Raw genomic sequence first — 26,106 nt, 5'->3', positions numbered from 1 at the left:
CCACTCGCACCCCAAACGTCCATTGGGAAAAACACCGTCGGCTCATTGGCGGTCACAAGTGTCGATCAGCACTTGAGCGCAGTGCGGCCATGTCTTTGTCTTCGGGTTTGGGAATATGCCGGCTGGAAATTCATCTCGCCGGGGTAAAACTGTTTTCATCATCAACTCAGCTCATCCTCAGTGATGGAACACTTTGAAGAGAGAGAGCCTCTGCAGGCCGTTTTGGACCATTTTGAAGGCCTGCAGAAAATGGAGTTCTCTAGCTGCAGAAGAAGCATGTGGAACCTAGCAAGAGGAAGCGGGAGCCCTCCTCTTTCATCAAGAAAAAAAAAAGGACTTTTTTTTTTTTTAACCGTTGTTTAGTGAACAGCGGTTGAACTTTGGTCAATTTCTTGACAAAGCTCGTTTCCAAGAAAACAAAATTGAGGGAAGAAAGAGCTTTTTGTGAAAGGATGCATTTCCGCAACGACTTTCAGAACGTGTGCAGTGCATTTGTTTTCCCCCTAATTTGGAAATTAGCGGCGGCTGCAGCGCTAGCAAGCGCTGGAGTGGTCCATAAAATCTGGCGAGAGCCGTCGGATTACTTGTCAAGGGCGGTTCGACGTCAAGGTCTCCGCGCGCTTTGATGCTGACGGCCTGACACGGTTGCCGTTCCAAATGGTCACGTTTGAACAAACCGGGCTGACGCAAGTCTGTTGTTTTAGCCGGCAAAAATCGCGCATGCGCTTCTGACGTCACTTCGTCTTCTCGACCAAAATCGATGCTTATGGGGAGAGATTTGTCTCAAATGTCACAAATGCTTCTCAAAAGCAAAACAGTGGGCTGCTATGCACAGATTAAATTGAAGTATAAAATGAAAAGCCTTTTTTTTTGTCTTCACTACCTATAACCAAGGGGGGGAATATTTTTTCAATAATATATCCGAATACCAAAATATTTGATAGCTGCACCCCTAAAGCTGATCAAAGTTAAACCACGCATGCATTTTTATTTCCTCTGTTGTAGTCTATTCCAATACGCTTTCAATTGTGTACGGAACGACGGAGCAACCAGATCTGTTGAGAAACAGCAATTATCCGGAAAAAGCTGCGACATTCATTCGGCATTGGCTGCGCTCATTCAAATATAGAGCATCTATTTTGAGCAGTCTCCGTGCAACGCACACAAACGCACGCACGCACACGCACGCAGGTGTGTTTCAACGCCGAGTTTCTCATGGCGTGATCTTCAGGATTTTAAAATGATGGCAGAAAGCGTATCTGCGTCCATATTTGACCCAACAAGCTTCTGCTCGCAGTCTCACCCAAAATAATCAGACGCTGAGCCACCGTCCCTGCGAATGTTTAACACGGTGTGACTTTCTTGCTCATGAACAGATATCCATGTATTTTCAAATCCTACGTTGTCACTACCATGACTGTTTCATTGCCTTTCTGAATACATGCGTTTTCATGATCTAAATCGCTGTTGTCCAAACTGCGGGCCGGGGGCCATCCTTCTTTTTAAGCAAATTCGGCTCGGCAGTCGATTGCTTAGCACGTTCGCCTGGGAGCGTAGAGGCGCAGGGCTGGATTCCAGTCCACTCCAAATTGTCTCCAAGTGTGTTTGTGAGCGCGAATGGTTGTTTGCGTATGTGTGCTCTGCAAATGCCGGTTCGCGTAGGCCGCCGAATGCCCAAAGCGAGGGTCCGTGGCACGCCCGCGACGCTCGTGAGCATTGATTAAGAATTGTGTTATTGACGTTCTCTTCGTGTTGATCAGGAACGTGGCTCAATGAGTCCTTTTTAGCTTGACACTCTAAGAATCATTGTTTTCATTTACCAAAACATTCTTGGGAATCGATGTCCATTGACGTTGGAATTCCGTCTTGAGAAATTGACTAAAATAGGCTGGCGCTAATTTTGTCACTCTTACTTTCTCAGTGAAAGTGGACAAGGACAAGAAGGGAAGCGCAGACGTGTCGTCCGGCAAGACGGAAAAGATGGACGGCTTTGGCAAGAAGGAGACGACGGAGAAGCAAAACAAAGACAACGGCCCTGACAAGAACCCGAAGCCCGAGAAGATTCTCAAAGACGAAGACGCTGAGAAGAACGACAAAGTGAGCGAGAAGGCAGAAAAGACGAACAAGCCGGAGAAGAGCAGCAAGGAGGAGGAAAAGAAGCTGAGTGAAAAGAAGGACGAGAAAGGGGGCAAAGGGCCGGCCAAGTCTCCAACGGGCAATGCCGCCAAGACCCTGCCAAGCCCCGACACCAAGAGCAAGGTGCATCTTGGTGGATCTGCATGAAAGTGCCCGTCCACTCGGTGTGATTGCGAGTGCGAATGCGAGCTTGTCGAGACGGCAGTTGGCTGGCGACTGGTCCGGGGTGTGTCCCCGCCTCTCTTGCAAAGCCCGCCGGGATCGGCTCCAGGCCACCCGCCACCCGAATGAGGCTGCGCGCTGCCATTGCTCACTCCGCTTCTGCTTGCTCTTTTTCGATTTCTCTCCCCGTTTTTCACATTGATCCCAGTTATTCACGCCTTCTTTGTCTTTCCTTGTCTTTTTCTGCCCATCATTTCTTCCTCCGGATCACTCGATTGGTATCCGAACCTTCAGACTGAGCCGGTTTGGACCAAAACGAATGCACCCAAATCTCGCCCTTCCACCCTCCCTACCAATGACGAGGCCGCCTCAGCCAAGCGCCCCTCCCCGACCACGACCCCGGCGAACAGAAAAAGCCCTCTCCCAAAGGCGGCAACGCCCACCGCTGCGAAGAGGCCTCCGATGGCGACCGCATCTGCAAAAGTAAGAAAGCCCTTACTCCAAGAGTAAAGGCTGCAAAGGCTTGACCGCACGTTATTTCATGGCTTTATTTGATGTCACAGCCTATTGTTCTTTGGAAAAACTGCTTGGACCACGATGATCTCAAAACATTTTTTTCCCCAGTAGTTCTGTCTCTAAAGTCTTTATAATCACTTTGTCAGCTGGCTTTGTCTCTGTGCGCTCCTTCTCCGCACACCGCTGACCTTTGAAACTGAATCAACTTTGACGCGGATGCAGAGGAACCGACCTCTCTTTTGGTTTGATCCTCAGACTCCAGAAAATGGAGCAGCTGTGCAAAAGGCTTCTCCTACCCCCCGATCGGTTGTCAATAAGGACAACTCCTCTGCTTCTACTGGGACCAAAACTGCTGGTAAATCAAAGCACGCACACACACACACACACACACACACGTTTACAGAACAGCAAATTTTGGGGTTTGTTTTGTAGATGCTTCAGCCAACTAGAGTGTAACCTCCATGGTAACGCCATCCGTTTTGGGGTGTTAGTTTAGATTTCGATCGACTTTTTGCCCCGTTGTTGGGGGTACGCTGGGGCCTGTGCACTTGGCTTAAAAACCGGGAGGAACTTCATTTTCGTGCCAGTCCAGTCGAGCGCGTTTCGGGCAGTGTTGTGCCTGTCTGGGCGTGCCGGTGCGCGAAACAGCCTCGCCCCCGACTCATCTGAAAATATGGTGAAAGAAAGGAGTCCGTGCCTTGCTGCTGCTTATCCTCTGACGGATAAGCAGCAGAGCGCACGACGTTCATCACGGTTGCTACGTGTCCAAGTGGCGCTGTGACATTCGTTTGCTGCTTCCTTTGCATAGCAAACAAGAATGACAAGGCCGAGAGCAAGTCAGCGGAGGCCAAGAAAAACAAACCAACAGGTGAGACGCTGAACTCATTTTTGTCGCGGGCCACACTTTCTTTGGCTGTAAAACCTAAATAGAAGTCCAGATTAACCGTTGAAGTTGCTGTCCTAGAGGATAATTTTCAGGGCTGAAAGTGGTTTGCGTCTCTGCAGCCCGTCCGCGGCCAGCCTCCAGCACCTCTCCGACGACGCCGGCTAACGGTGAAGCCGCTCCCACCCAACGTCGCCGGGTCATCACCAAGCCTCCCGTCCCCAAGCAAACAGCTCCGGAAAAGAAGGCGATGCCGCCCCGCGCTCCTCGAACCCTCCGGCCCGTCAACGCGCCCACGCCGGACCTGAAAAACGTCCGTTCCAAGATCGGCTCCACTGACAACATGAAGTACCAGCCTGGCCGAGGAAAGGTAGGACACGCCAAATTGCCCGTTTAGAAAATCACGGCAGGCTGAGTTGCTCCCTCCACACTGAATCCAAAATGGCTGAAATTGTTTGGAAAGGGGGAACTCTTTGCCAGTGTTGGAGGAGGAGTGGCCGCCCTACCAAAGTCATGCGTTGCACTCGTATAGTCCATTTAGCCAGTAGTCAAACAACCACCGCTGTCCACCAAGTGCTCGACATGGAGCAAAAATCTAATTCCTCCAACGACAAACAATCACAAAGACAGTGGAAAGCACAAAAACAATCAGCCATCGACCACAAAGTGCAAGAAACTGTTTTTGCATCCCAAATGGAATGATCTTGATCCACTCCAGAGTGTTTTGATCAAAATAAAAAGTGGTTAGTGAGTTTTCATCAGTGGTGCTTTCTTTGTACTCTCGAGAAAAGTTCTGCAGGCCGGCCTCCCTTCTCACTCTGCCCACCTTCACCTTCATGAACTAACCTTGCGGCAAATGGCCCCCGGGCCGTAGATTGGACACCACTGGTGCGAATGCATTCCGCGCTGGCGGCGGGTTGCTCATTTCGTCGCCGAGTTTTTAGGTCCAAGCATCTTCAATATCCTTCTCCTTCTCTTCGGCTGCGTTGTGAATGGCCATCACTTGACTTCTTTTTAATGTGTCCGGCCTGTGGTTGGTTGATGGCCGTCTCACAAGGGAGGCGACGTTTGCCCGCTGTGTTGGGGCGCGGTGCTTTTGGCATAAATGACAGCGCGTGCCTTCCTCAGAATTCCCGAGCCAGGTCAATTCATTTAGCCGCGCAATTTCGAATGCGGGAAAACCCCTGTTTTGACCAACCTTAATAAATCCACGTGACACTTTGTCTCCCCAGGTTTCTGCCGCACAGAACAACAAGACAGCAGACCCATCCAATCCTTCCAAGGCCAGAGTGAGTGCCCGCCATCCGCATATTCACACACCAATCTCAACTTCCTTCTGTTTGCATTGACCACGTACGGTGCACCGACCAAAGGTGGAGTCAGAGGTGCGCAATGTAGCGGAAGTCTGCAGGCATCAAATGGTCATCGGGATTCATGGTGTTACATTTTCGGCCAAAAAGCAGTCGAGGCGCGGCGCTGCACCACAGCTAATTGTCACCAAGAAGCAACGAATGAAGTCGTTTCACCGGAAGGCCGCAGAATTCACAATAAACGGGCCACTTGTCGCGTGCGCAAAACTATTTGACTCGGGCTTCCTGGCACATTGCAAAACCGTGCGTGTTAAATGGAGAGCAATAAGTTGATTGAAAACTGTAAATCGGAGGTGTCCAACCTAGGGCCGGGGGCCATTCGCCGCCCGCCCATCATTTTTCAGCGGCTCGTGACATGATCCCAAAGTGAGAAGGGAGGGTGGACTCTCAAACTATTTTATACAGTAATCCCTCGTTTATCTCGGGGGTTACATTCGAAAAAGAACCCCAGATTAGTGAAATTACAATTATTCCGTATCCGATACAATAGTGTAGTGAATGAAACCGAAGCTGAAACCTTTTTTCCAACCCAAGCATTAAAAAAACAACGACAAATAAATAAATCCATCTATCTATCTAGGTAGGCAGCTAGCTAGCTGGCTAGCTCTCAAGGTTTTCGATGCCAGAGTAGGAGTTCTGTGCTCCGGTCAAAAGGCGAGCAACGGCGTTTTGGTGCGACTGGAGACGCTCGATGGAGGATTGGCGGACTCTAAAACAAAGAGCGTGAGAATTCAAACAAGTGTGACCTCGGCTTTTTGCGAAAAGAATCAATAACAACACCCGATTCATAGCGATTGGCTGAGTGATCCTGGGATGTGGCCGGATTTGCAACACGCTGATGGTTTGACCTCGACCCGAGTGCAAATCAACGTTCTTTGTCAGCCAAACATCCTGGCAGTTTTTGCTCAGACCCGGTCGCTTGAACAACATCCTTTCGTGTCGTGTGCCCCAAGTCGCCCTGAATGTTTTGTGTTGCATGTGCTCCGTCTCACCTGTCCCTTGCTCATGTGATCTTCTGCTGTCACCGGAAGCGCTTTGCGATCACTTCAGCGCCCTTGTCTTTTCCCATATTCAACATTCATCTTTGGAACTGGACTTTGTGCCTACCTTTCTATTGAAAACGGCCCGGTGCACGGTTGTAAAAAAAAAGAAAGAAAAAAAGCGCAGCCCCGTGCATCGGCTCCATTCAGCCGATGTTTCGACAGCCAGCCAATTTTCGGGGAAGCCTTTGATGGGGACGACAGAAAGATTTGGGTGGCAGCGCAAGTTTCCCGTGAACAACTTCAAGCCGCCGGCCGATCTGCTCTTCTCTGCTGCTTTCTCATTTCTGTCTGTACTCTTGCTCTCCTAACACTTTTCCACCTGACGCCGATCTATCCTTTTCTCGCTCGCCTATGTGTCTCCCTGACTGTCTTTAGGTTCAGATAGTGCACAAAAAGCTGGACTTCAGCCATGTCACGTCTCGCTGCGGCTCCAAGGACAATATCAAACATGTCCCTGGAGGTGGCAATGTAAGTAAAGCTGCTGCTGATGAGAGTAGACTGCTTTGGAATGAGACTTTGATATCTTTTTTTCCTTTTCTTTCTTTTTTTAAAGCAAATCCCACGTTTGTGCTGGGTTAAGCATCTCTTTAAAAAAAAAAGCCTAACATTACTTTCTGAACAACAACAACAACAACAAAAAAAAACAGGAACGAAAAGATAACAGCAGTGTGGGTATGCAAAGCGACATGGCTGTGTGCCTATTTTCTCACGTCGCCCTGACCGGGCTGTATTGACACCAAATCGATGCACTTTGGAGACCCGTCTTTACCTTCGTCAGTTTCCCACTCTTAAAGGTCCGTTTTGTGTCCTTGCTTCTCTGTGCCTCAGGGCGATGAATGTGAAAGTTGAGCATTCATCGTCTTTAGAGTTAACGTGTGCCTTAACTCTACTGCATGTGTATCCCAAAGCATGATTTCTGCTGTCACAACACTTTACCGCAAACCTTGGTCTTGATGAGCTTGACCCAAACTTGTTCGAACCGAGTCTGAAGTCAACTCATTCTTTCGTCGCTGAAATCGTCTATCAAGTCAAGTCAAGCTTTATTGTCAAATATGCTCTCTTCGCAACATACAGCACAGATGAAAGGACTTTCCTGTCAACCGCAGTGCAAACATGCACTGCACTGAAAACACACACGGCTAAAAATAAGGGCGGCCAAACTGAACTTTGCCGTGCCATAACTCATTCTGATGGAACGGTTGGAGACCCTTGAGTGGAAGAACTTGACAGTGCCGAGCGCAGGAGAGGTGGGGACACCAACTCCATATTTGCTTGAATTTTTTCATTCTTATGATTCTTTTTGGGCAGGCGGCAAAGCCTCGTTTATCTACATTCCAAAAGGAACCTGCGACAGGCGAAATCCGGTTTTCCCCCTCGTTTAGAACGACGAGGCGAGCGATAATGTTCGACAGCCTTTATTGTCCACGCGCTCATCGCTGTTGAACTCCATTTTGGGGTTGGAAAAACTCGGGTCAAAATGAGGGCCGATGACACCACAATGCACAAGATACCGACATCCATCTCAACAAACACGAGACACACATTGGTCATTTGCCACAAACCGCTTGCGTCTCTCTTCCTCAAACTGACGCAACGAGCCACTCCGTGCAATCCTCAAATCGAACAGCAGGGGGCACAATAACATAAATACCACCATCATGGAGAAAGGTACCTTCTTTTCATCTGACCTTGAACTTTGAATCACGACCGTTTCGGTCAGCTTAATTTTTTACAATGATATAATCGTGTGCCATGGAATGAAACCAAAGCTCAAAACCCTTTTTGTTGCAAACGGCAATTTGGCAAGCTGCACAGAGACGAGGCGGGCAGGCTGTTGGCTTTGGCATCGACAGTCTCGTAGCCAATCAGGGTGCAGAACACTGAACACTAGATATCAAAACTCAAGTACCAAAATGATGTTCAAGATGAGCAATAATTAGCTCCACCGAGGAATAAAAGAATTCAGGCAATTGTCCGTGACTACAGTCAACAGCACGGAGTGTGATTGTGTTTTTCCCCACGTGCTCGGGAAGTGGTGTTTTGATCCTCTCGATAAATGTGCCACACGTGCAACCCCGTGAACGACAAATTGGTCGGTGTGGGTATTTGCAGTCATGGAATTTTCTTTTTTTTTTTTTTTTAAATCTCTGCCCCTTAGGTGCAGATCCTGAATAAGAAGGTGGATGTGAGCAAGGTCACGTCCAAGTGTGGCTCCAAGGACAACATCAAGCACAAGCCAGGTTGTCAAACTTCCTGTTCTCCAACTGGACCGTTCTACGAAGCTGGTCTCATATTAACACATTCACCTCAGGTGGCGGGGATGTCAAGATTGAGTCTCATAAGCTGAACATCAAGGCAAAGTCCAAGATTGGCTCATTGGACAACGTGGGGCAAGGCAACGGACAGACCAATGGACACAAGGTGGAATTTCAATCGAATCATTTAATCACAAATCATAAAAAAAAGAGAAAAAAAAGTTGTTATTCTTTGCTTCGGTCCTCTGATGTGAAATTTGAAATCACACGAACGTTCCAAATTATTTTAAGTGAATTGAAACAAAATCGACACGGCGGGCGACCGGTCTGCACGTCCGCCTCACAGCGAAGAGGTGCGGGGTTCGAGTCTGCCTCCGGCCTCCCAGTGTGGAGTTTGCATGTTCTCCTTGTGTGGCTGCGTGGCTTTTCTCTGGGTACTGCGCTTTCATCCCAGAGTCCAAAAAGATGCACGGCAGGCTAACGGAAGCCTCTAAATGCTCCCTGGGTGCGCTAATGGTTGTTTGTCTATTACAACCAGCCCGGTGACTCTCCCGAAACGTCAGAGCTTCTAGTAGTATACCGTCGGTTCGAGAACGGACATTTGGCGACGTCAGCTGACTCATTGCGCTCTTACAAGTCACCGCCGCTAGATGGGGTCGTGGCATCATTCGCAGCGCATGAATAAATTGCACGTGTGCGTGTGTATTCGGCAACAGGAGGAGAGAGCCGAGGAAAAGACGCCCTCACCCCCAAACAGCACTCCGAGCGCGGGACCGGCAGCTGTTGCCAAGGCAACAACAGCACCGGGAGGCGTTGCAAAGGAAAATGGGGTGAAGGAGCCCACGCCACCTCCTTTCGGAGGAGACGGGTTGAGGGACGGCCTTAGTATTGACAGACGCATTGCTGAAAAAAGTAGGTGCAAACACACACAATTTGTCTTATTTGCATTGATTGGAGTCCTTCTCATCTGTGTTCTGCTGTGTGACTGCCTTAGTATGGTGACCTTCAAAGGTCTGCAAAATATCATTTCTCCTGGCTTCTGCTTTGGAAACACAAAACACAGACCTGAATTAGAAAGAAAAAAAAAACGAAAAAGTGCATTGAAATGAAGAAAGCAGATAGCCGCATTTCCGAACACGTTTTTTCATCGAGGCTTCCTTCCTTCCCACAGATTGAGTTTTCGGTGGGGCTCGCCAGCCGACCCGAGCGACCTCCCACGGTGGCTTCCCTTTGGCCCCGCCCTCCATCTCGCCTCCTGCAGCACCAAACCGAACGTCCGCCTCTTCGTGTTTCTCTGGGCTCCTCCGCCTGCCAGTAACCGCGACCCTGACCTCTGATGCCAGCGGGTTGACCTTGCGGCTCTCCCCACCATAGAGAAGAGCACTCGTTGTTTTGTCTGTGAAACCCGCGTCTCATAGTACTGCTCATGAGCACCGGCGTAGAGGACATTTGTAAATGCCAACCACAAATCCCATCACTGTACACCCCAAGGCTTCGTAGAAATATTTTCAGTTGGACAGTTTCTTGTTTTCTTATCCCCCCCCCCATCAAGTAACTTCATCTCTCCACTCATCCCCCAACCAGTAGCGTGTCGAGTATATTCTTGCAGTCTCTTGACAAAAGTCTCTGCAATACTTTCCGGGCACACGGATTTAGCACAAGACCAGTGCTGGCATGTTTAGTTTAGTCCAGGTTCATACGTTTGGGGGGGATCACAGTCTGGTGGACCAGATAAAGCTATTCAGGGCAAAGCTGATATGTCACAGCTTAATTGTTTAGGTCGGCATTAGCGATGTTTCTTTTATCAATCTCTTCGGCTCGCCGCACCGAAACCAAGCGGACTGTCGTCCGCGCTTCCGCAATTCGTTTTAACGAGTGGCCACCTCACCGGCCACTGGTTTTGGTGCCATTCCAAAACAGAATCCGCCGCCGAGGGGCGTTCCCAAACACTGAGGGTCTGGCTCCCGACGCCGAAGGCCGTCCCAGGGATCTGAGCCGCGTCCCTTGCTATTTCTAGTCTACTCTTCAAATCACACTCATTCTGTGCACTGCCGCCTTTGAAACCGCAAATGTCTTTTTGGGGGTGCCCGTTCGTTTCTTGAGGCTCTAAACTTTCAAGTCGTCTGTACACATGTGCTTTTTGGGAAGCAAGCGGTCTTGATCGCGAAATGTATGCTGATCCAAGTAACAAAGACAACGAGAACAGAAAGACACCACATCTTGATACTGTACGGTAGCCTCCAAATCAGCTCCCATGAGATACACGCATCGAACCGAGTGAAATAGGTGGATTACGCCTGAAGCCGTTCCACTGTAATTCGCAAACTGAGCAAAAGGATGACTGCACTTTGATAGAAATAGGAAGCTGTTCATGTGTATGACTGTCGGAACTCGTAATAGGAGGAAAGACGGCCCAACCTTTTTTCTGCCACGGGCCAGTTGAGACGAGCATGTGCCGTTCGTGGAGCGTCAACCACCCCCCCCCCCCCCACATAGCTTTTTAATTGCCGGTTTTATAGCACTGGTCATGACAACAAAGATAGAGTATTTAAACATTTTACTAACATTTTGTTTTTAAACACTTCAGTGTTTTTCTACTGTACAACAAATATAGAACAACATTAAATAACACGGCGAAATACTAAGAAATGAACCAATCGGGAATAATAAAGACGCTTTATAATGTCAAGAGAATATTGAAGATACGCACAAAGGGTGAAAAAGGCTTGCGACCGGGCTGGTTGAAAAGTGGGAGACTGACAGGTCTGCAGTTTGCGGCGACAAAGTTGTCGACTCGTCCCAGAAACTGGCAAGCCTCGACCAAATTTGACACGCTATATGCCGACCCAGTAGCAAAGACCGACTGTAGCGCTGACATTTGAAGGAATGATACTCCAAAGAGGATCATGTTACGGTCACAGTCGGATTGTACTTGCGGAATCAAAAGGAATTCATATGTGTGGAGGACCTAGCTCGTGTCGCAGCTCTCCGCCTTGGCACTCGAGGTCATAAGAAGTAGCTAATGCCCACGCATATGTGTTTGTGTCCAATTATATCACCGGACTTCCACCTTTCCCACTATGATGTCACTACCCCCTGCGCATAGATAGCAGCGCCTTTTTACCACTCCTGAATTGATTAAAAAACAAGCGCGAGCACACGCGAGATCAGACTTCCGCAAGGGGTGTTGTGGACGTTGACAGAGCCTGTTCCAACTTCTAATGGTATTATTATTGAATGAAGGAAAACATACTTTTTCTTTTTGCCCGATTCGGGGACGCGGATATATCAAGAAAGTTTGAAAATGTCATCAAAATGGAAGCTTAAGAATTCATGTATGAGGTCTGTTCCCATGAGGCTCTGGAAGATGGATGACAAAGTCTAGTTCAGTGAGCCATTGAAAGGGCGCCGAGTATGGCGGGAATGAAAGTCAACGTCGATGTTCCCGAGAAATCGGTTGAGCCGTCTACTTGTATGCGGTACAGGTCGTTAGGACACACACCGGGCCAGCCCTTTCTTCCAGTCATCGCCGATTCCCCAAAATAGACGGAGTGCAAGTAACATGTCATTTTAAGGACCCCGAAAATGCAGACACACCAAAACTCTTTTGGACCAATTTGTACTGTTGAAAAGATCCCCCCCCCCCACGATTTTGTATATTTACCTGGAATACATTCTGAACTTATGGGAGGATTTAAAAATGAAAGGCAGCGTTGGCGAGACGCACGTGCAAAGAGCCTTGCCAGCGTTTCAGCGCTGAAATGTAGATCTTGAATCCCTCGTCACGTAAAATAAAAGCTTAGGTTTGTCCGTGGGGAAAATATACCGCATACCCGTTCGTATAAGTCGACCGATTTCTTGTGCGATTATGAACAGCGTCTTCGGTTCACACGTGTGCACGGTGATAGCGCAGGAAACGGCTTTTCGGCGCGGCCGAGTGGGCCCCGCTTGAGTGCGTGCAGTTACTGCGGAGGGCGCAACGCCAGAGCGGGATCATGCGGAAGACATCGACGTCACTGCTGCTTGTTAGAGACAGCCACCTTTTTAGATAGGGCTCATCTTCCAAACCCCCCACCCTCCCACCCCCCCCCCCCCTGCAATTCTGAATATTTGGTATGAAAGAGATGTTATTTGTGATTGTCAACCCGTGATGTGAATATTCATCATGAAATAAAAAGATGAACAAAGGAGCCGACGTCAACGCGGCCGTCATTTCTTTGCCGCCCTTTTCAATCTTCCATGATGCGCCGCATCATGGGAGATTGCATGTGAAATTGCAACTTCAGCGATGGAGGGGGCCCTCCGCATAAGGCCCCCTCCATCGCTTCCGAAGCCGATGCGTGACAATAAGGACAAAACACGTGCTTCCGTCAGACTTTAACAGAAGAGAATCTTCATATGTTCTCATTCTTAAGCACACGCATGAAGAGGAAAAGCTCCACTCCTCAACGACAAGAAATGAACCACAGACTGTGATATTTCAATCACGTGGAGCGCTTTTTTCAGTGGATGGGACCGCTGATACCCTTGTTTACTCTAAAGTAAGAATGTTGAACCGGACTAAAAAAGGCAAAGCACAGCGTGGGATGCAGATCACTTTATTCTACTGAACACGCTGAGGGAATCACCCGCAACTCGGAGGCAACGAGATGATCCGAGAGTCTCATTCTTCATTCTGTCCTTTCTTCAATGACGGGGAAAAAAAAAAAACGTTGTGAGAATTTTCTTTGAATTTCCATCCATCCATTCATCTTCTAAAGCGCTTCTCCTCACGAGGGTCGCGGGCGTGCCGGAGACTTTCTCAGGTGTCTTCTGGCAGGAGGCGGGGTACCGCACACTGAATCGCAGTTTCTTCGAATTGAGGTTTGGCTTTTTTTCAATGAAATTATACCGCCGAAGGTTTTAGACATGAGCTTTCAAATTATTTTCCTAGGATCGTCCAGACGATGACCTTGTGAGAGAAAGGAGGGATTTTCCCCAATTCCTGATCGCAGACAGCCGGGATTGGTTCCAGCACACGCCCGTGACCCTCGTCGGGCTCGGCTCATGGACGGCTGGATGGATGCATGCATTTTCACCAAATTTGGAAGATACCGAAGGCAGAATTCATGACAGACGTTCAGTCGACAACTGCTTTCATTTGGAATACACGACGTAAGTGGCCCCGAACGACATGCGCAAGATGCCGGCGTTCTATTGAATTGAACACATCACGAAGACATTCTAGGCAAAACGTCCCAAACCGACCTTTGGGCCAACGTCGCGAGTCTTGGCACGCAGCTTGTTGACCTGAGACTCTGCCATGTCGGCTCTCTCCTCTGCTTCATCAAGCTCGTGCTGGATCTTGCGGAACTTGACCATGTTGCTGTTGGCTTGTTCCTCCTGCACACAAGCGCGCGACATTGCGATGACCGGCGCATTTGAAGTGGGATTAGGATTTTCTGAAAACAAGCGGTCGGGAAGATTTCAAAGTCGTCTTTGGTGAGTGCTTACAGCCTCCTCGGCGGTCCTCTTGTACGATTTCACTTTTAGCTGGAGTTTATCTACCAGGTCTTGCAGACGGGCGACATTCTTCTGATCCTCCTCCGTCTGAAATAAATATCGAAAGCTACATCGAACCCGTCTTTTTCATATCAATGAGAAAAAGTGTCACACATATAATCACTCGTTTGCTCTTACCTGGTAGCTGAGCTCTTTGATGCGTCTCTCATACTTCCGCACTCCCTTGATGGCATCGCTTGACTTTCTTTGTTCACTTTCTAGTTCACTTTCAAGCTCTTTCATCTATTAGGAGGACAATATGAATTATTAGTATTTTTTGGGGGGGCGGGGGGAATCTTAGAAGTTTATTGACAATGAAATGCAGGGTTACTTAATTTTGAATGCTCGATTTTTGAAAAAGAAAGTCCACACAGGCTTCTTGGATTTGGTGGGGGAAAAAAAATGATGACCAAGATATATCATGTCTAAACGTTTTCCACCAGTAATGACATTTAAAAGTGTGAAGCCTGACATTTGAATAGGGGCGTGTGGACTTCTTGCTGAATTTTTCCAATGTAGTCAGCGTTTACGTTTGAGTGAGAATGAGTCGCACTTACCCTGGCCTCCAGTTTCTGCATTTGTTTCTTCCCTCCCTTCATTGCGATTTGTTCGGCTTCATCCAGACGGTGCTGCAGGTCTTTGATGGTCTGCTCCATGTTCTTCTTCATACGCTCCAGGTGGGCGCAAGTGTCCTGCTCTTTCTTCAGCTCCTCCGCCATCATGGCGGCATCTGTGATGGCTTTCTTGGCTTTCTCTTCAGCGTTTCTGCACTCCTGCACTGCATCTTCAACCTCGCTCTGAAGCTGGGAGGCGTCAACTTCCAGTTTCTTCTTCTGGTTTAGCAGGCTGGTGTTCTGATTGAAACGGGAGGGGTGGAGGGGGTGGGGGGCGGCGTGAGCACGCCAATCATAAATTCAGAGGCATCGCATGGCATTTGAACTGACCTGCGAGTGCAGCAGCTGCACCCTCTCGCCAACATCCAGCAGCTCCTGCTCAGCAAGTTTGCGACTCCTTTCGGTTTGCTCGAGAGCGGCCCTCAGTTCCTCCAGCTCGGCTTGCATGAGGTTGTTACGTCTCTCCACCACGGCCATGTTCTCTTTGAGATCATCGTTAGCACGAAGAGACTCATCCAGTTGGAGCTGGCGATCCTTGAGGACGAAACCCAAATGTTAAAGTCGACTTTAAAAGGCGGCTTTCTTCGGGCCGTTCGTACCTTGAGATGCGCATGGACAGATTTGAGTTGCTTCTGGGCCTCAGCCGCCTGCCTGTTGGCCTGACTGAGCTGAATCTCCATCTCGTTGAGGTCTCCCTCCATCTTCTTCTTCAAACGAAGGGCCTCGTTCCTGCTCCGAGTCTCCGCTTCGAGGGCGCTTTGAAGATTGTCCACAATCCTCTGTTGGTTCCTCTTGGCTTGCTCCAGCTCCTCATCTTTTTCGGCCAGCTTGCGCTCAATTTCGGCCTTCACCTGACTGAATTCGAGCTGGGCTCGGAGAATTTTTCCTTCCTCGTGCTCCAACGTGGCCTGCAAAACTCAAATCATGTGGGATCGCTGCACTTGCTTGGCGTACCGATGTCGCAGACCGAATCCCATTTCGCGTTTGGTTTTTCGCCCCGCACAACCTACCTCAGCCTCTTCCAAAGCGGTTTGGATGTCAGACTTCTCCTGTTCCAACTGCTTTCGTATTTTCTCAAGCTCGTGGATGCTCTTTCCAGCCTCGGCAATTTGCTCGGTGAGGTCGGATATTTCCTCTTTGCGTTCACATGAAACACAACGTGAATTCACCCGTTCTCTTCGTGTTCATATTGGATTGAAACGAAGGATAAAATTGACATCAGCTGACCTTGCAGGTTCTTGTTTTCTCTCTTCAGAGTCTCTAAGTGCTCGAGAGATTCTTCATAGGAGTTCTTCAGTTTGAAAAGCTCCGTGCTCAAAGACCTTGCCTCCTTCTGAGAGCTTTCCAACTCTGATTGAGACTCCTCATATTTCTGCTTCCACTCTGCCAAGATCTGAAAGACAGTCCCTCTTTTTAGATCTTTGCAATTGTGCTCCTGGAAAATAAAGCAGTGACTGGCAATCAACATGGAATGAATTCAACCTTGTCAAAGTTTCTTTGCTTCTTGTCCAGAGCAGCGGCAGCGGCGTTGGACCTCTCCACATCCACCATGAGGTCTTCGATCTCATTCTGCAGTCTGTGTTTGGTCTTCTCCAGAGAGGAACATTTCGCATTCGTTGCTTCCACGGCCTCCTCGGCATCCTGCAGACGCTGAGCCAGCTTCTTCCTTTAGAAACCATCATTTCAACCTTTGAATGTTCCCCTGTCGTTACGTTATTTCACGCAAAACGACTTGGAGTGGCTGCTTATTTATCCAACAAACAAACTTTTTGTTCGTCTTACATTTTAGCCGGTACATAACACAAACAAAAAGCTGATCTGCCAGACACAGTGAAGTCACGGTGAAATAATGGGAGACGCATTTTAGCCAAGGTGGATTATCAAACTCTTACTTTGCCTCCTCCAGCTCTTCGGTCCTCTGGATGGCATCGGTTTCATATTTGGTCCTCCACTGAGCCACCTCCGAGTTGGCCTTGGACATGCCGCGCTGCAGTTCGGCCTTGGCCTCCTGCTCCTCCTCGTACTGCTCTCTGAGCAGGTCGCAGTCGTGGCGAGAGGACTGCACGGCGTGGGCTAACGCGTTCTTGGCCTAAAACGAGTCGACCGTTTCCCTGTGCCTCACGTTGCGAGACCATCACTTTTGTACGGTATTATTTTCATCCCAAGGACATGCCCTACCTTGACTTCCTCTTCCAGTTGCCTCTTCAAGTCTTCAATTTGTTGACTGTAGGATTGTTTTCCTCGAGTCAGTTGCGACACCAGGGAATCCTTCTCCTCAAGTTGCCTCGCGAGTTCACCTAATGTTCACAGCGCAATCATACTCTCCGTGCGTTTGGTGTCACGCAAACTGAATGCAACACGCAATACCATTTTCAGTTTGAAGTTTGGCTTTGTGCATGGTGAAGTCATTGATGGTGCGCTGCCCCTCCTCTGCCTTTGTTTTATATTCACTCATCTGGTCTTCCAGGGACCTGCACATTTTCTCCAAATGACTCTGAAATGAAGAAAAGACCGATTTGTCCTCAAAGTATTTCACGGGTGTTAAGCGGTAATCCTCACGAGGGTCGCGGGTGTGACGCATGTACACCCCCCGCCCCCGAACCGGTTGCCAGCCCATCGACGGGAACACATAGACCAACAACCATTCGCGCTCACAACTTGGGACGATGATGCGTGAGTCAAAAATGAAAAACAATCGTTGCCAAATACATCGTTCTTCCACTTTGGAAAGACACGACCTGTCGCATTGGATTACCTTGGACTTGACAAGGTGTTCCATGTTGGAGACGACGTCGTCCAGTTCCAGCCTGAGTTCGCTCTTCTCCTTCTCCAGTTTCTGCTTGACTCTTTGCAAGTTGTCAATCTGCTCGCCCAGGTCAGCAACGCTGTCGGCTTGTTTCTTTCGCAGCGTGGCCGCGGTGGCTTCGTGCTGCAGAGTGGCCTCTTCCAGGTCCCTGCGGAGTTTCTGGAACTCGGCCTCCCTCTTTTTGTTCATCTCGATCTGGGCCGACGTTGCTCCGCCGGCCTCCTCCAGCCTCTCGCTGATCTCCTCCAGCTCCCTGGCCAAGTCCGCTCTCTGCTTTTCCACCTTGGCCCGGGCGGCTCGCTCTGCCTCCAGCTCTTCCTCCAGCTCCTCCACGCGGGCCTAATACCCGATACGTTCAAATACAAAATGTGAACGCGAGTCCGTACAAGGCCGTCCAAACTTAAAAACAAAACAAAAAAACCCTCAAGACCCAGAATATGATTGCTTTATTCAGCAGATGACACAACACATGTCAGTCAATAGCGCCATTGTCCGTACAAACTGACCCAGGACGATTGGAGTGCAAAAAAGTTTGGAAAAGGTCATTGTGATCCTAAACTGACCTTCAATTGATGGAGGAAACTACATTTTGATACGATTGTGACCATACCTGCAACTCCTTCAGTTTTTTCTGGAGTTGTGCACTCATGGCTTGCTCATCCTCTATTTTGCCCAAAAGTTGGGTAATTTCAAAATCTTTCCTGTAAATGAACATAAATGCATTTCAGTCAGTGGGAAAGTCATTTGAAACATACTTTTTTTTTTTTTTAAATCCTGGAACCCCTTACTTTTTCAGCCTCTCTTCAAGTTGTTGCTTGTCATTTTCCAGGTCCATCAGACTCTCTTGAGCTAATTTTAAGTCCCCTTCCAGCTTTCGCTTTGCCCTTTCAAGGTCCATTCGTACTTTTTTCTCTTGCTCCAGGGATCCTTCCAGCTGTTGGGGGATATTCACAATGAAGTGGGTTAGCTCGCGCTAACGACTGGTTGATTACCTTTCATTTTGCATCTTACGTCATCCACTTGCTGCTCGAGTTTTGACTTGGCCTTGGTCAGAGTGTTGACTTTGTCTTCCTCACTCTGAAGGTCATCCAGCGTTTGCTGATGAGCTTCTTGCAAGGCCTTCTTCTCCTTGGTCAGCTTAGCGATGATTTCATCTAACGCTGCCATTTCATCGGTCAGGTTCTTCACCTGGCCACAGGAAATCATATTTTCAGCTCCCGCATGATCGTCTTGAGGGTTTGTGTCTGGGTTGTACCTTGTTTTCCGTGGCGTGTTTCTCCTTCTCCACTTTAGCCAGCGTTAACTCCAAGTCGTCAATGTCCTTCTTCAGCTCAGAGCACTCGTCCTCCAGCTTCCTCTTCTTTGCTGTTAGTTCAGCATTCATCTCCTCCTCGTCCTCCAGTCGTTCAGTTAACTCTTTGGCTTTTGCTTCCATCTGGATTTTGTTTTTGATCAGTCCCTCGCATCGTTCCTCAGCATCGCAAAGATTATCCTGCTCCTGTTATCAACAAATTCACATCAGCAATGAGATGGCAGGCTTGCTGCAGTCTTACCGTGACTGGCATTTCTGACGGGAGACATACAGTCTGAACTTGAAGCTGTAAGTCATTTTTCTCTTGGAGAAGTGTGACCATTTTTTCTTCCAGTTCCTTTTTGCGGGCTTCCGATTTTGCGTATGCCTCTTTTAGTTTGGTAAACTCTTCCTTCATGTTGGCCATTTCCTTTTCTGTCTCCGCTGACTTGAGCAGAGGTTTGATCTTGAAGAACATCTTCATCCAAGGCCAATTCTTGACCCCCATGAAGGCACGGATGTTCCACTGGATCACAAGTAACGCATCCCTGTTGATGACAGTTGCTCATTGATTTTACGTCAGAACTTGGTTCAGTGCATCCCAATCCCTTCTTTCAGCCTCTAATGATGATCACTCGCTGGTTCTTGGGCTCGCTTCGACCTATCCCAGCAGAGTTTAGATGAAGGTGAGCTGCACATTGGAACGGTTGCCAAGCGGAAACATACACGTCGATTGCCATTCACACTTGCATATGCACACTTGCACTGCAAAGGAAATCATTTCATCAACATTGTAAATTACCGGTATACATATATTTGCTCAGTGTTCAATGTTTTAATACATGGCCACTTTCAAAAAAGAATGTCCACTTGTCATTTCAGCTGTGTTGAGCTATTTGAATTGTTCTTGTTTTGTTGGTTCATTGCAAACCACTCTTGCAGTAATTGCAAAGAAACATTCTGGTGAATGATTTGCACAGCAACTCTCTAGCCAATTTGGAGTCTTCATTGAACCTTGCATGCATCTTTTCGCATTTGGCCATATAGTATAGCTTTTAATACATTGTTTGATGCAACTACAATTGTTTTATCATGAACCCCCCCCCCCCCACTACATATATATATATATATATATATATATATATATATATATATATCCTTTTTTTGTTTTTTTACAGAGTTTACTTTGACATTTTACCTTCGTTCAACAATCTTCTGGAATTCAATTCTTGCCAGAAGACCCCTTGACCGGGCTTGGATGCCAGTGATGATGAGTGCTAGTCGGTCATCTCGCATCTCTTCAAGCTGACCCAGCAGTCCTGCTTTAAAGAACACCTGTTCGAGCACATTGTTAAAAATCTGCAACAATCATACATATGTGACGCAGTGATGCATAAACGTGATGAAACGACGGCGGAAGTGACGCAACGGCACCCCAGTGTGGCACCTCCTTCCCGCCGTAGCCGGTGAGTCGCAACTTGTTGATAGTCCAGATTGATTCACAATTCAGAATTAATATTTCAATGTGTTTTTCTTCTACTGCTGTGCGGTCTGCTCAGCTCTTAACTCATTCACTCCCAAAGGCGTTTTTAAACGTCTTTTCAGACTTGGTCTAGAATTGGTACTGAATGAGTTAATTGTTTTGGGCCCACGTCGGTGTCTGTGTCGATGTTCAAGTGACGCTTTTGTCGACCGAAACCTTTTACGTGTTGAGGTCATTAGCAAATGCTCGTTTGTTGCCCAGATATTGTTCGAGACCGAACGAGGCTTCGCCGTGTTTTATTGGATTGGATAAGCTTTATTGTCAAATGCACTGTATGTGTAACATACAGCACAGATGAAATTTCTTCCCTTATGGAATCTCTTGTCAATTTTGCTCTATCTTGTTGTTGACGTTGTTATTTTTCATCTGTTCAACTGATGAGTGGCGCGAGCCCGCGGCACAGCGCAGCGCGGCCGCCATTCGCGTTTCTCTGACACTTGGGAAACGAGAGCGAGCGAGACGGACTGCGGCTTGACCATTGCGCCCGCCATACTGTGTTGCATTAAAAAGAACATCCGGAGTCCGCCTGAGTGTCAGCGATGTGTTGATACAACAGCGAGGTGGAGCTGTAAATGGCCGCCCACTGTCGTGGCCCGTCACACATATACAAGTAATATTGTATGAGAATACAGAATACATTCCGCAATGCATGAACTACAGACCTTGGTGTGTCCGAGCTTGTACTGGTTATGGTCAATATCCAGAGAGGCGAGCAGTTTCTCTGCAGCTTTCTTGTTGTCAATGAACTGTCCTTCAGGAATTGCATTGGGGTTCAGAATACGGTATCTAGAATAAAAACGAGACAGTTATCCAACTGATTCAGTTAGCGTGCTATAAATGGGTACAGTAATTCAATCTGATGTGCCACCTCTGTTTGAAATCTCCGTAGAGGATCCTGTTGGGGAAGCCCTTTCTGCAGATTCGGATGCCTTCCAGCACGCCGTTACAGCGCAGCTGGTGCATCACCAGAGGGTTTTCCATGGCTCCGGGAGTCTTGGTCTCGTTGGGGATGATGCAGCGCACAAAGTGGGGGTGAGTAGACCTCAGGTTGGCCATCAGCTTGTTCAGATTCTCCTGCAAGTTTTTGACAAGGTTTTCATCACCTTAGTTCATGTTTGTCAAGTCTAAGAAGCATTTGCTAAGATGTGGAGGCTATTTAGTTTTTCGTGTCAGTGTACTGGAAGTACGTGTTTGTTTCTGTACTCTGCCAAATGACCAAGCCATTTACTGGACCGAATTTAACATATACGATACAAGATGTCGTCTATGTCCTGTGACAGACGCTCGTGCAGCCATGGCCATCTTGGATAGATGAGCCTTGATTTTACCTGTGCTAATTTGTCAACAAGAGCTATTGGGAATGAAATGCATTGTCTTTCAAGTTCCTTGATAATCAGTGATCCTGCAGCAGACGTGAAGCTGCAGAACTCTTCAAAAATGAAAAATACAAAAAAAAGGAAATGTCTTACCCTGTGTAAAGCGGACACCGTTTGGAACGAGGAACCTTTCTTCTTGCTGCCTTTTCCCTTGCCACCAGATTCTTGAGCGAAATGAGGAAAACTGAGCTGTTAAACATCTTGCACCGGAAGCAATCACGTTTAAGGTCGCTCTTGCTGGGCTAAAAGCTGAACATACCAGAATCAGATCCTGCATACCCGGCAAATAGAATCGATAATAGCTTGAGGCTCGACTTCTGGAAAAGTCCAACAACGGTCTCGTTCAGAGGATCCTTGTTCTTCACCAGCCAGTTGTTGATGTTGTAATCAACAGTCCCGGCGTAGTGCATCAGGGCAAAGTGGGCCTCCGGTTTCCCTTTGACGATTCTGGGCTTCTGGAAGTTGCCGGATTTTCCCAAGTGGTTGTCATAGAGCTTGGCTTTAAAGGTGGCGTCGCTGGCTTTGGGGAACATGCACTCCTCCTCAAGGATGGACATGATGCCCATGGGCTGAGGGGGAGGGAGCATTACATTGGAGTTGTGTGCGTCTGATCAGTCGCAGGCGCTCCCAGAAAGTGACTCTCACCTTTTCAATCAGGTCAATGCAGGCCTGCAAGTCCATGCCAAAGTCGATGAAAGTCCATTCGATGCCCTCCTTCTTGTACTCCTCCTGCTCCAGCACAAACATGTGATGGTTGAAAAACTGTTGCAGTTTTTCATTGGTGAAGTTGATGCACAGCTGCTCGAAGGTGTTGAACTGAAACGGAAAGTGGAAACAAGCGCTCTCATTTTCAACTCGAGCCTCTCAGTCCAGTGAAAACCAAAATAAGAGCAGAAATAGGATTTCACTCTGACTAATAAACGCAGCTCACATCAAAGATCTCAAATCCAGCAATATCCAAAACACCAATGAAGTATTGACGAGGCTGCTTGGTGTCCAGAGACTGGTTTATACGGACCACCATCCACAGGAACATCTTCTCATAAACGGATTTGGAGAGAGCTCCGACAGCATAGGACACCTGGAAAAGACTTGATCAACTTCTAAAAGTGATCTCCATCCCTTCCGCAAGAGCGATTGCCCGCAAATACTTACCTGGGCAACATTTTGTCCCTTGGTGACCCACTCGTTCCCCACTTTCACTCTTGGATGACAGAGACCCTTGACCAGGTCAGCTGAGTTCAGGCCCATCAGGTAAGCAACTTTGTCAGCCTCTGTCGGGAAAATATTTGCATTCAAGCCTGTCTTGAGTCCGCATGGCATTGGACATCTTTTGTCAGGATTTCTGGAGTTTCTATTCATGATGCTTTGATATCAGGCGCAAGCCAAAGGAGGTTACAAGAGTGCATGGCAAAGGGAACCGTGAGTACACCGTTTTTTCTAATGTCACCATCTGTAAGAAGTACACTGTGAACACAGACACACACACAAACCAGAAGCTACAGTAGATGTAATTCCTCTGAGCCAATCTTTGGATTTGGGAATCATTTGTCCGCATTCGACATAAATTTGTCAAGGAAAAGTGGGTGATGCTAACAGATTCCGGAATGAATTCTTACCTTCAGTGCCGTCTGCTTCTGCCTGCTCTTCTCGTTGCTTCTGCTTAAACTTCATGTTACCGTAGTGCATGATGGCGCCGGTCAACTTATAAATGCTGTTCTTCTCTTCTTGAGTGAAGCCCAACACGTCAAAGGCCTCCTGAAAAATATCAAAACAAATCAAAGCAGTAATCATTAAATTGATGAATTTAAAACAATCCTCCAATCAGTGGTGAGCTCACATCAGTAGCCATAAGCTCTTCGGAGTCATTGATGGAGGCTACGGTTGTCTCTCCTTGGGAGATGAAGGCATAGTCGTAGGGGTTGTTGGTGATGAGCAGCATTTCTAGAATTGGGTCACACGGAATTAAAAAAAAACAGAAGAAGAAGAAGAAGAAGTTTCTTTGGGCAAGTTGTGATTTCTTACCAAGAAGTTCAGGTTTCACCTGGGACAAGATTTGGTAGAAAATGTGATAGTCCCTCTCAGCTTTGAGCTGGTAGGTCACACGGGACTTTTCCAGAAGATCTGTTTCATGCGGTCACATGTTGTAAAACAAAACAAACAACAACAAAAAAAAACAAAAAAACAAAAACGGTTTTGCCATTTCTTGTCACAGCATTTGTCAACATTTACAACATCAAAATACCAAGAAAATCAGAATATTTGTTCGGCGGTACAGTGGATGAATGCTGAGCATTGTAGCTCACAACAAGAAGGTTGTGGCTCGAAGCTAAACACCAATCTTTTTGAGTGGCCTTTGCAAGCTTTTCCCATTTGGTTGGTGCGGCTTGCTTACTCCCACAGTATGCACCGTTTCCATGTGCCGTGCGGTGGAATGTGTTAGCGTTTAGCATGCACTATATCCTGTTACCCACCCAGTCAGCTGATGTCTGATCACTCAGCGTCACACGCCTATCTCAGATTTTCCGTCCATTTCAATTGCACCACGCGACTCTTGAGAAGATGTGACATTCATGTGGCGAGAGAACTTACAGGTTTCAATATCAGCAGAAGCCAACTTTCCCCGATTGTCAAAATGAATTCTGATGAATTTTCCCTGAGGAGAAAAGCGTTGATCATGATAACATATCGCGTATTCCTAATGTTGAAACCCATCCTCAATGCTACTCACAAATCTGGAAGAGTTGTCATTTCTGATTGTCTTGGCATTACCAAAGGCCTCCAGGGCAGGGTTGGCCTGGATGATTTGATCCTCCAGGGTACCCTGAAGACAAAATGTCCGAGTTACTGTCTTTTGCACGAGGCGTGTGGGGAAATAAACATTGCTGTGATTCTTTTTGAATTGTGCTGAAACCTCCAAAGTGGAACCCGCCTACAGCCATACAATTTCTAATTTGGTCAAACTTTTTCAGGAAAAATGATATATATTTTTGGGGTTGTTTGGTTATGTTTTTTTTCACTTTTTGTGAAATGATAACAGAAGTGGCATGAGCTATGGCCAAGTTGAGGGGGTGGGGGGTGTAGGGGTGAGCATACAAGCAAAATTCGACCGTCGAGGTTCCACTTTTGTCTCAAGTGCGCATCACCTTCTTCTCAATAGCTTGATCTTTTTTGCCACTTGGAACTGCAGCAATGCTGGCAAAGTATTGAATGACACGCTTGGTGTTGACAGTCTTTCCGGCACCAGATTCTCCGCTGTATCAAAACAAGTCAGCGTTAAGCTCGAGAATAATATCAAATGCTCCAAAATGTGTTTTTCTGTCTTTCTCACGTGATAAGAATGGACTGGTTTTCTCTGTCTGTAAATCAAGCCAAGTGGTTATCAGCCATAGGTCGCGCTCTAGAATTGACTATTGCAAGTGAGCAGTTGACCAGAGTTTGTACCTGCCAGCATGTACTGGTAGGCGTTGTCAGAGATGGAGAAGATGTGGGGAGGAGCTTCGCTCCTCTTCTTTCCCCTGTAGGCAACAACCACCTCTTTGTTGTAGACCGGCAGCCACTTGTAGGGATTGACCGTTACGCAGAACAGCCCCGAGTAGGTCTGCCATAATGAGAAAAAACAAAACAAAAAAAAAAACCTAAGTCTCAAATTCCGCGACATCGAGAATGACAGGAAGATGCCAATGATTTTCTTACATAGATCATCCATGCCGCGTAACGCTCTTTGAGGTTAAACAGCACAGCAGGCTCATGAAGGAAAGTGAACATGGCCATGTCTTCAATTTTATCGAACTTTGGCGGGTTCTGAGGGTGTACGTCACTCTCCTTCACTGTCACGGTCTGCGGAAATAAGATGATGGATTCGTCAAAGGTGAATGTGTGTTGTGTTTGTCCTGGTTTCAACTTGGTGGCTATGAAGAGTATACCTTCCCAAACTCGGTGTGAGCAGTAACTTTGTCACCATCTCGACTAGTGACGGATGCCTTGACGTATTCAACTTCGGGGTCCGGAACGAAGCATTCCTTCTTCATATCAAATTGTCGAGTTTGGGCTTCCAAACGCTCCTTATCTGACTTGCGAAGAAAAGGAGCAGCTGGCCCAAATTCCGCCATTGCAGCATCGCCCATTTTGCTTCTTTTTCGTCTTCTCCTGAGAAGAGACAACGTTAGGTCCGGACACAAAACTGCGTTCCGGTTGCTTTTCACTCAGCATAGCTTCAAACTATGCACGGTTATTGGTTATAAATGCCTTGTGACACCATTTAGATAGCAGTCAAGTAAACTTTTAGTTTATAAAATTGGATTGTCTGGTCCATTAAGTTCTATGCCGCACCAATGAGTTTCCTCAAGTGCCTGCTTGACAGAAGCAAGCGCGTACCGGAAAGAACAGAATTCAATGAGAAATGCTCCACTTCAAGAAAAAAGAAAAAGTCAAGCAGGTCATTTAAACTGAAGCCATGTCGTGAATAGGAAGTGTAGCGTTGCGGTTACCTTCAGCTGTCAAGCGGAATGATGGTTCTGGTAGTTGATGGCAGGTGTCCTTCCCATTAATAAAGGTTGTTACTCAGCCA

The 26,106-nt window shown here is 47.5% G+C and overlaps 2 protein-coding genes across 5 annotated transcripts in view; one reads left to right on the top strand and one right to left on the bottom strand.

Annotated features, from left to right (window-relative positions):
- map4l (microtubule associated protein 4 like) overlaps positions 1 to 12,555 on the top strand; it is a 32,636-nt gene extending 20,081 nt beyond the window's left edge. For 3 of the 4 annotated variants that reach the window (XM_086130040.1, XM_086130041.1, XM_086130038.1), the window contains 11 exons: positions 1,922 to 2,259; positions 2,593 to 2,781; positions 3,070 to 3,169; positions 3,623 to 3,682; positions 3,820 to 4,067; positions 4,930 to 4,986; positions 6,486 to 6,578; positions 8,269 to 8,350; positions 8,422 to 8,531; positions 9,082 to 9,277; positions 9,537 to 12,555. In XM_086130040.1, the coding sequence (XP_085986166.1) occupies positions 1,922 to 2,259; positions 2,593 to 2,781; positions 3,070 to 3,169; positions 3,623 to 3,682; positions 3,820 to 4,067; positions 4,930 to 4,986; positions 6,486 to 6,578; positions 8,269 to 8,350; positions 8,422 to 8,531; positions 9,082 to 9,277; positions 9,537 to 9,541 (1,478 nt within the window). In that variant the 3' untranslated portion in view covers positions 9,542 to 12,555. The remainder of the gene's footprint in view (positions 1 to 1,921; positions 2,260 to 2,592; positions 2,782 to 3,069; positions 3,170 to 3,622; positions 3,683 to 3,819; positions 4,068 to 4,929; positions 4,987 to 6,485; positions 6,579 to 8,268; positions 8,351 to 8,421; positions 8,532 to 9,081; positions 9,278 to 9,536) is intronic. The other variant, XM_086130039.1, reaches the window with a different exon arrangement.
- Positions 12,556 to 12,947: 392 nt separating this feature from the next.
- Positions 12,948 to 25,679, bottom strand: LOC147194849 (myosin-7-like). Its single transcript, XM_086130036.1, has 37 exons — positions 25,463 to 25,679; positions 25,233 to 25,376; positions 24,981 to 25,137; positions 24,868 to 24,895; positions 24,683 to 24,791; positions 24,268 to 24,360; positions 24,129 to 24,192; positions 23,562 to 23,660; positions 23,377 to 23,480; positions 23,156 to 23,294; positions 22,692 to 22,810; positions 22,468 to 22,617; positions 22,182 to 22,352; positions 21,796 to 22,105; positions 21,630 to 21,700; positions 21,029 to 21,234; positions 20,823 to 20,946; positions 19,816 to 19,952; positions 18,910 to 19,165; positions 18,582 to 18,824; positions 18,338 to 18,514; positions 18,115 to 18,260; positions 17,937 to 18,027; positions 17,276 to 17,665; positions 16,888 to 17,014; positions 16,699 to 16,817; positions 16,413 to 16,609; positions 16,003 to 16,186; positions 15,748 to 15,913; positions 15,531 to 15,655; positions 15,120 to 15,428; positions 14,851 to 15,054; positions 14,464 to 14,760; positions 14,045 to 14,149; positions 13,859 to 13,954; positions 13,613 to 13,747; positions 12,948 to 13,049 (listed from the first exon to the last, which is right to left on the bottom strand). The coding sequence occupies exons 1-37, from the start codon at positions 25,661 to 25,663 to the stop codon at positions 13,029 to 13,031; spliced, it is 5,814 nt and encodes a 1,937-aa protein (XP_085986162.1). The 5' UTR covers positions 25,664 to 25,679; the 3' UTR covers positions 12,948 to 13,028.
- Positions 25,680 to 26,106: the final 427 nt, after the last annotated feature.

Source organism: Hippocampus guttulatus, chromosome 14 (assembly GCF_054856545.1).
Source record: "Hippocampus guttulatus isolate MCC_2025c chromosome 14, RoL_Hgut_1.0, whole genome shotgun sequence".
NCBI classification, from domain to species: domain Eukaryota; kingdom Metazoa; phylum Chordata; class Actinopteri; order Syngnathiformes; family Syngnathidae; genus Hippocampus; species Hippocampus guttulatus.
Note: the sequence above shows the minus strand (reverse complement) of the source record. Positions and strands in the feature narration are given on the sequence as shown.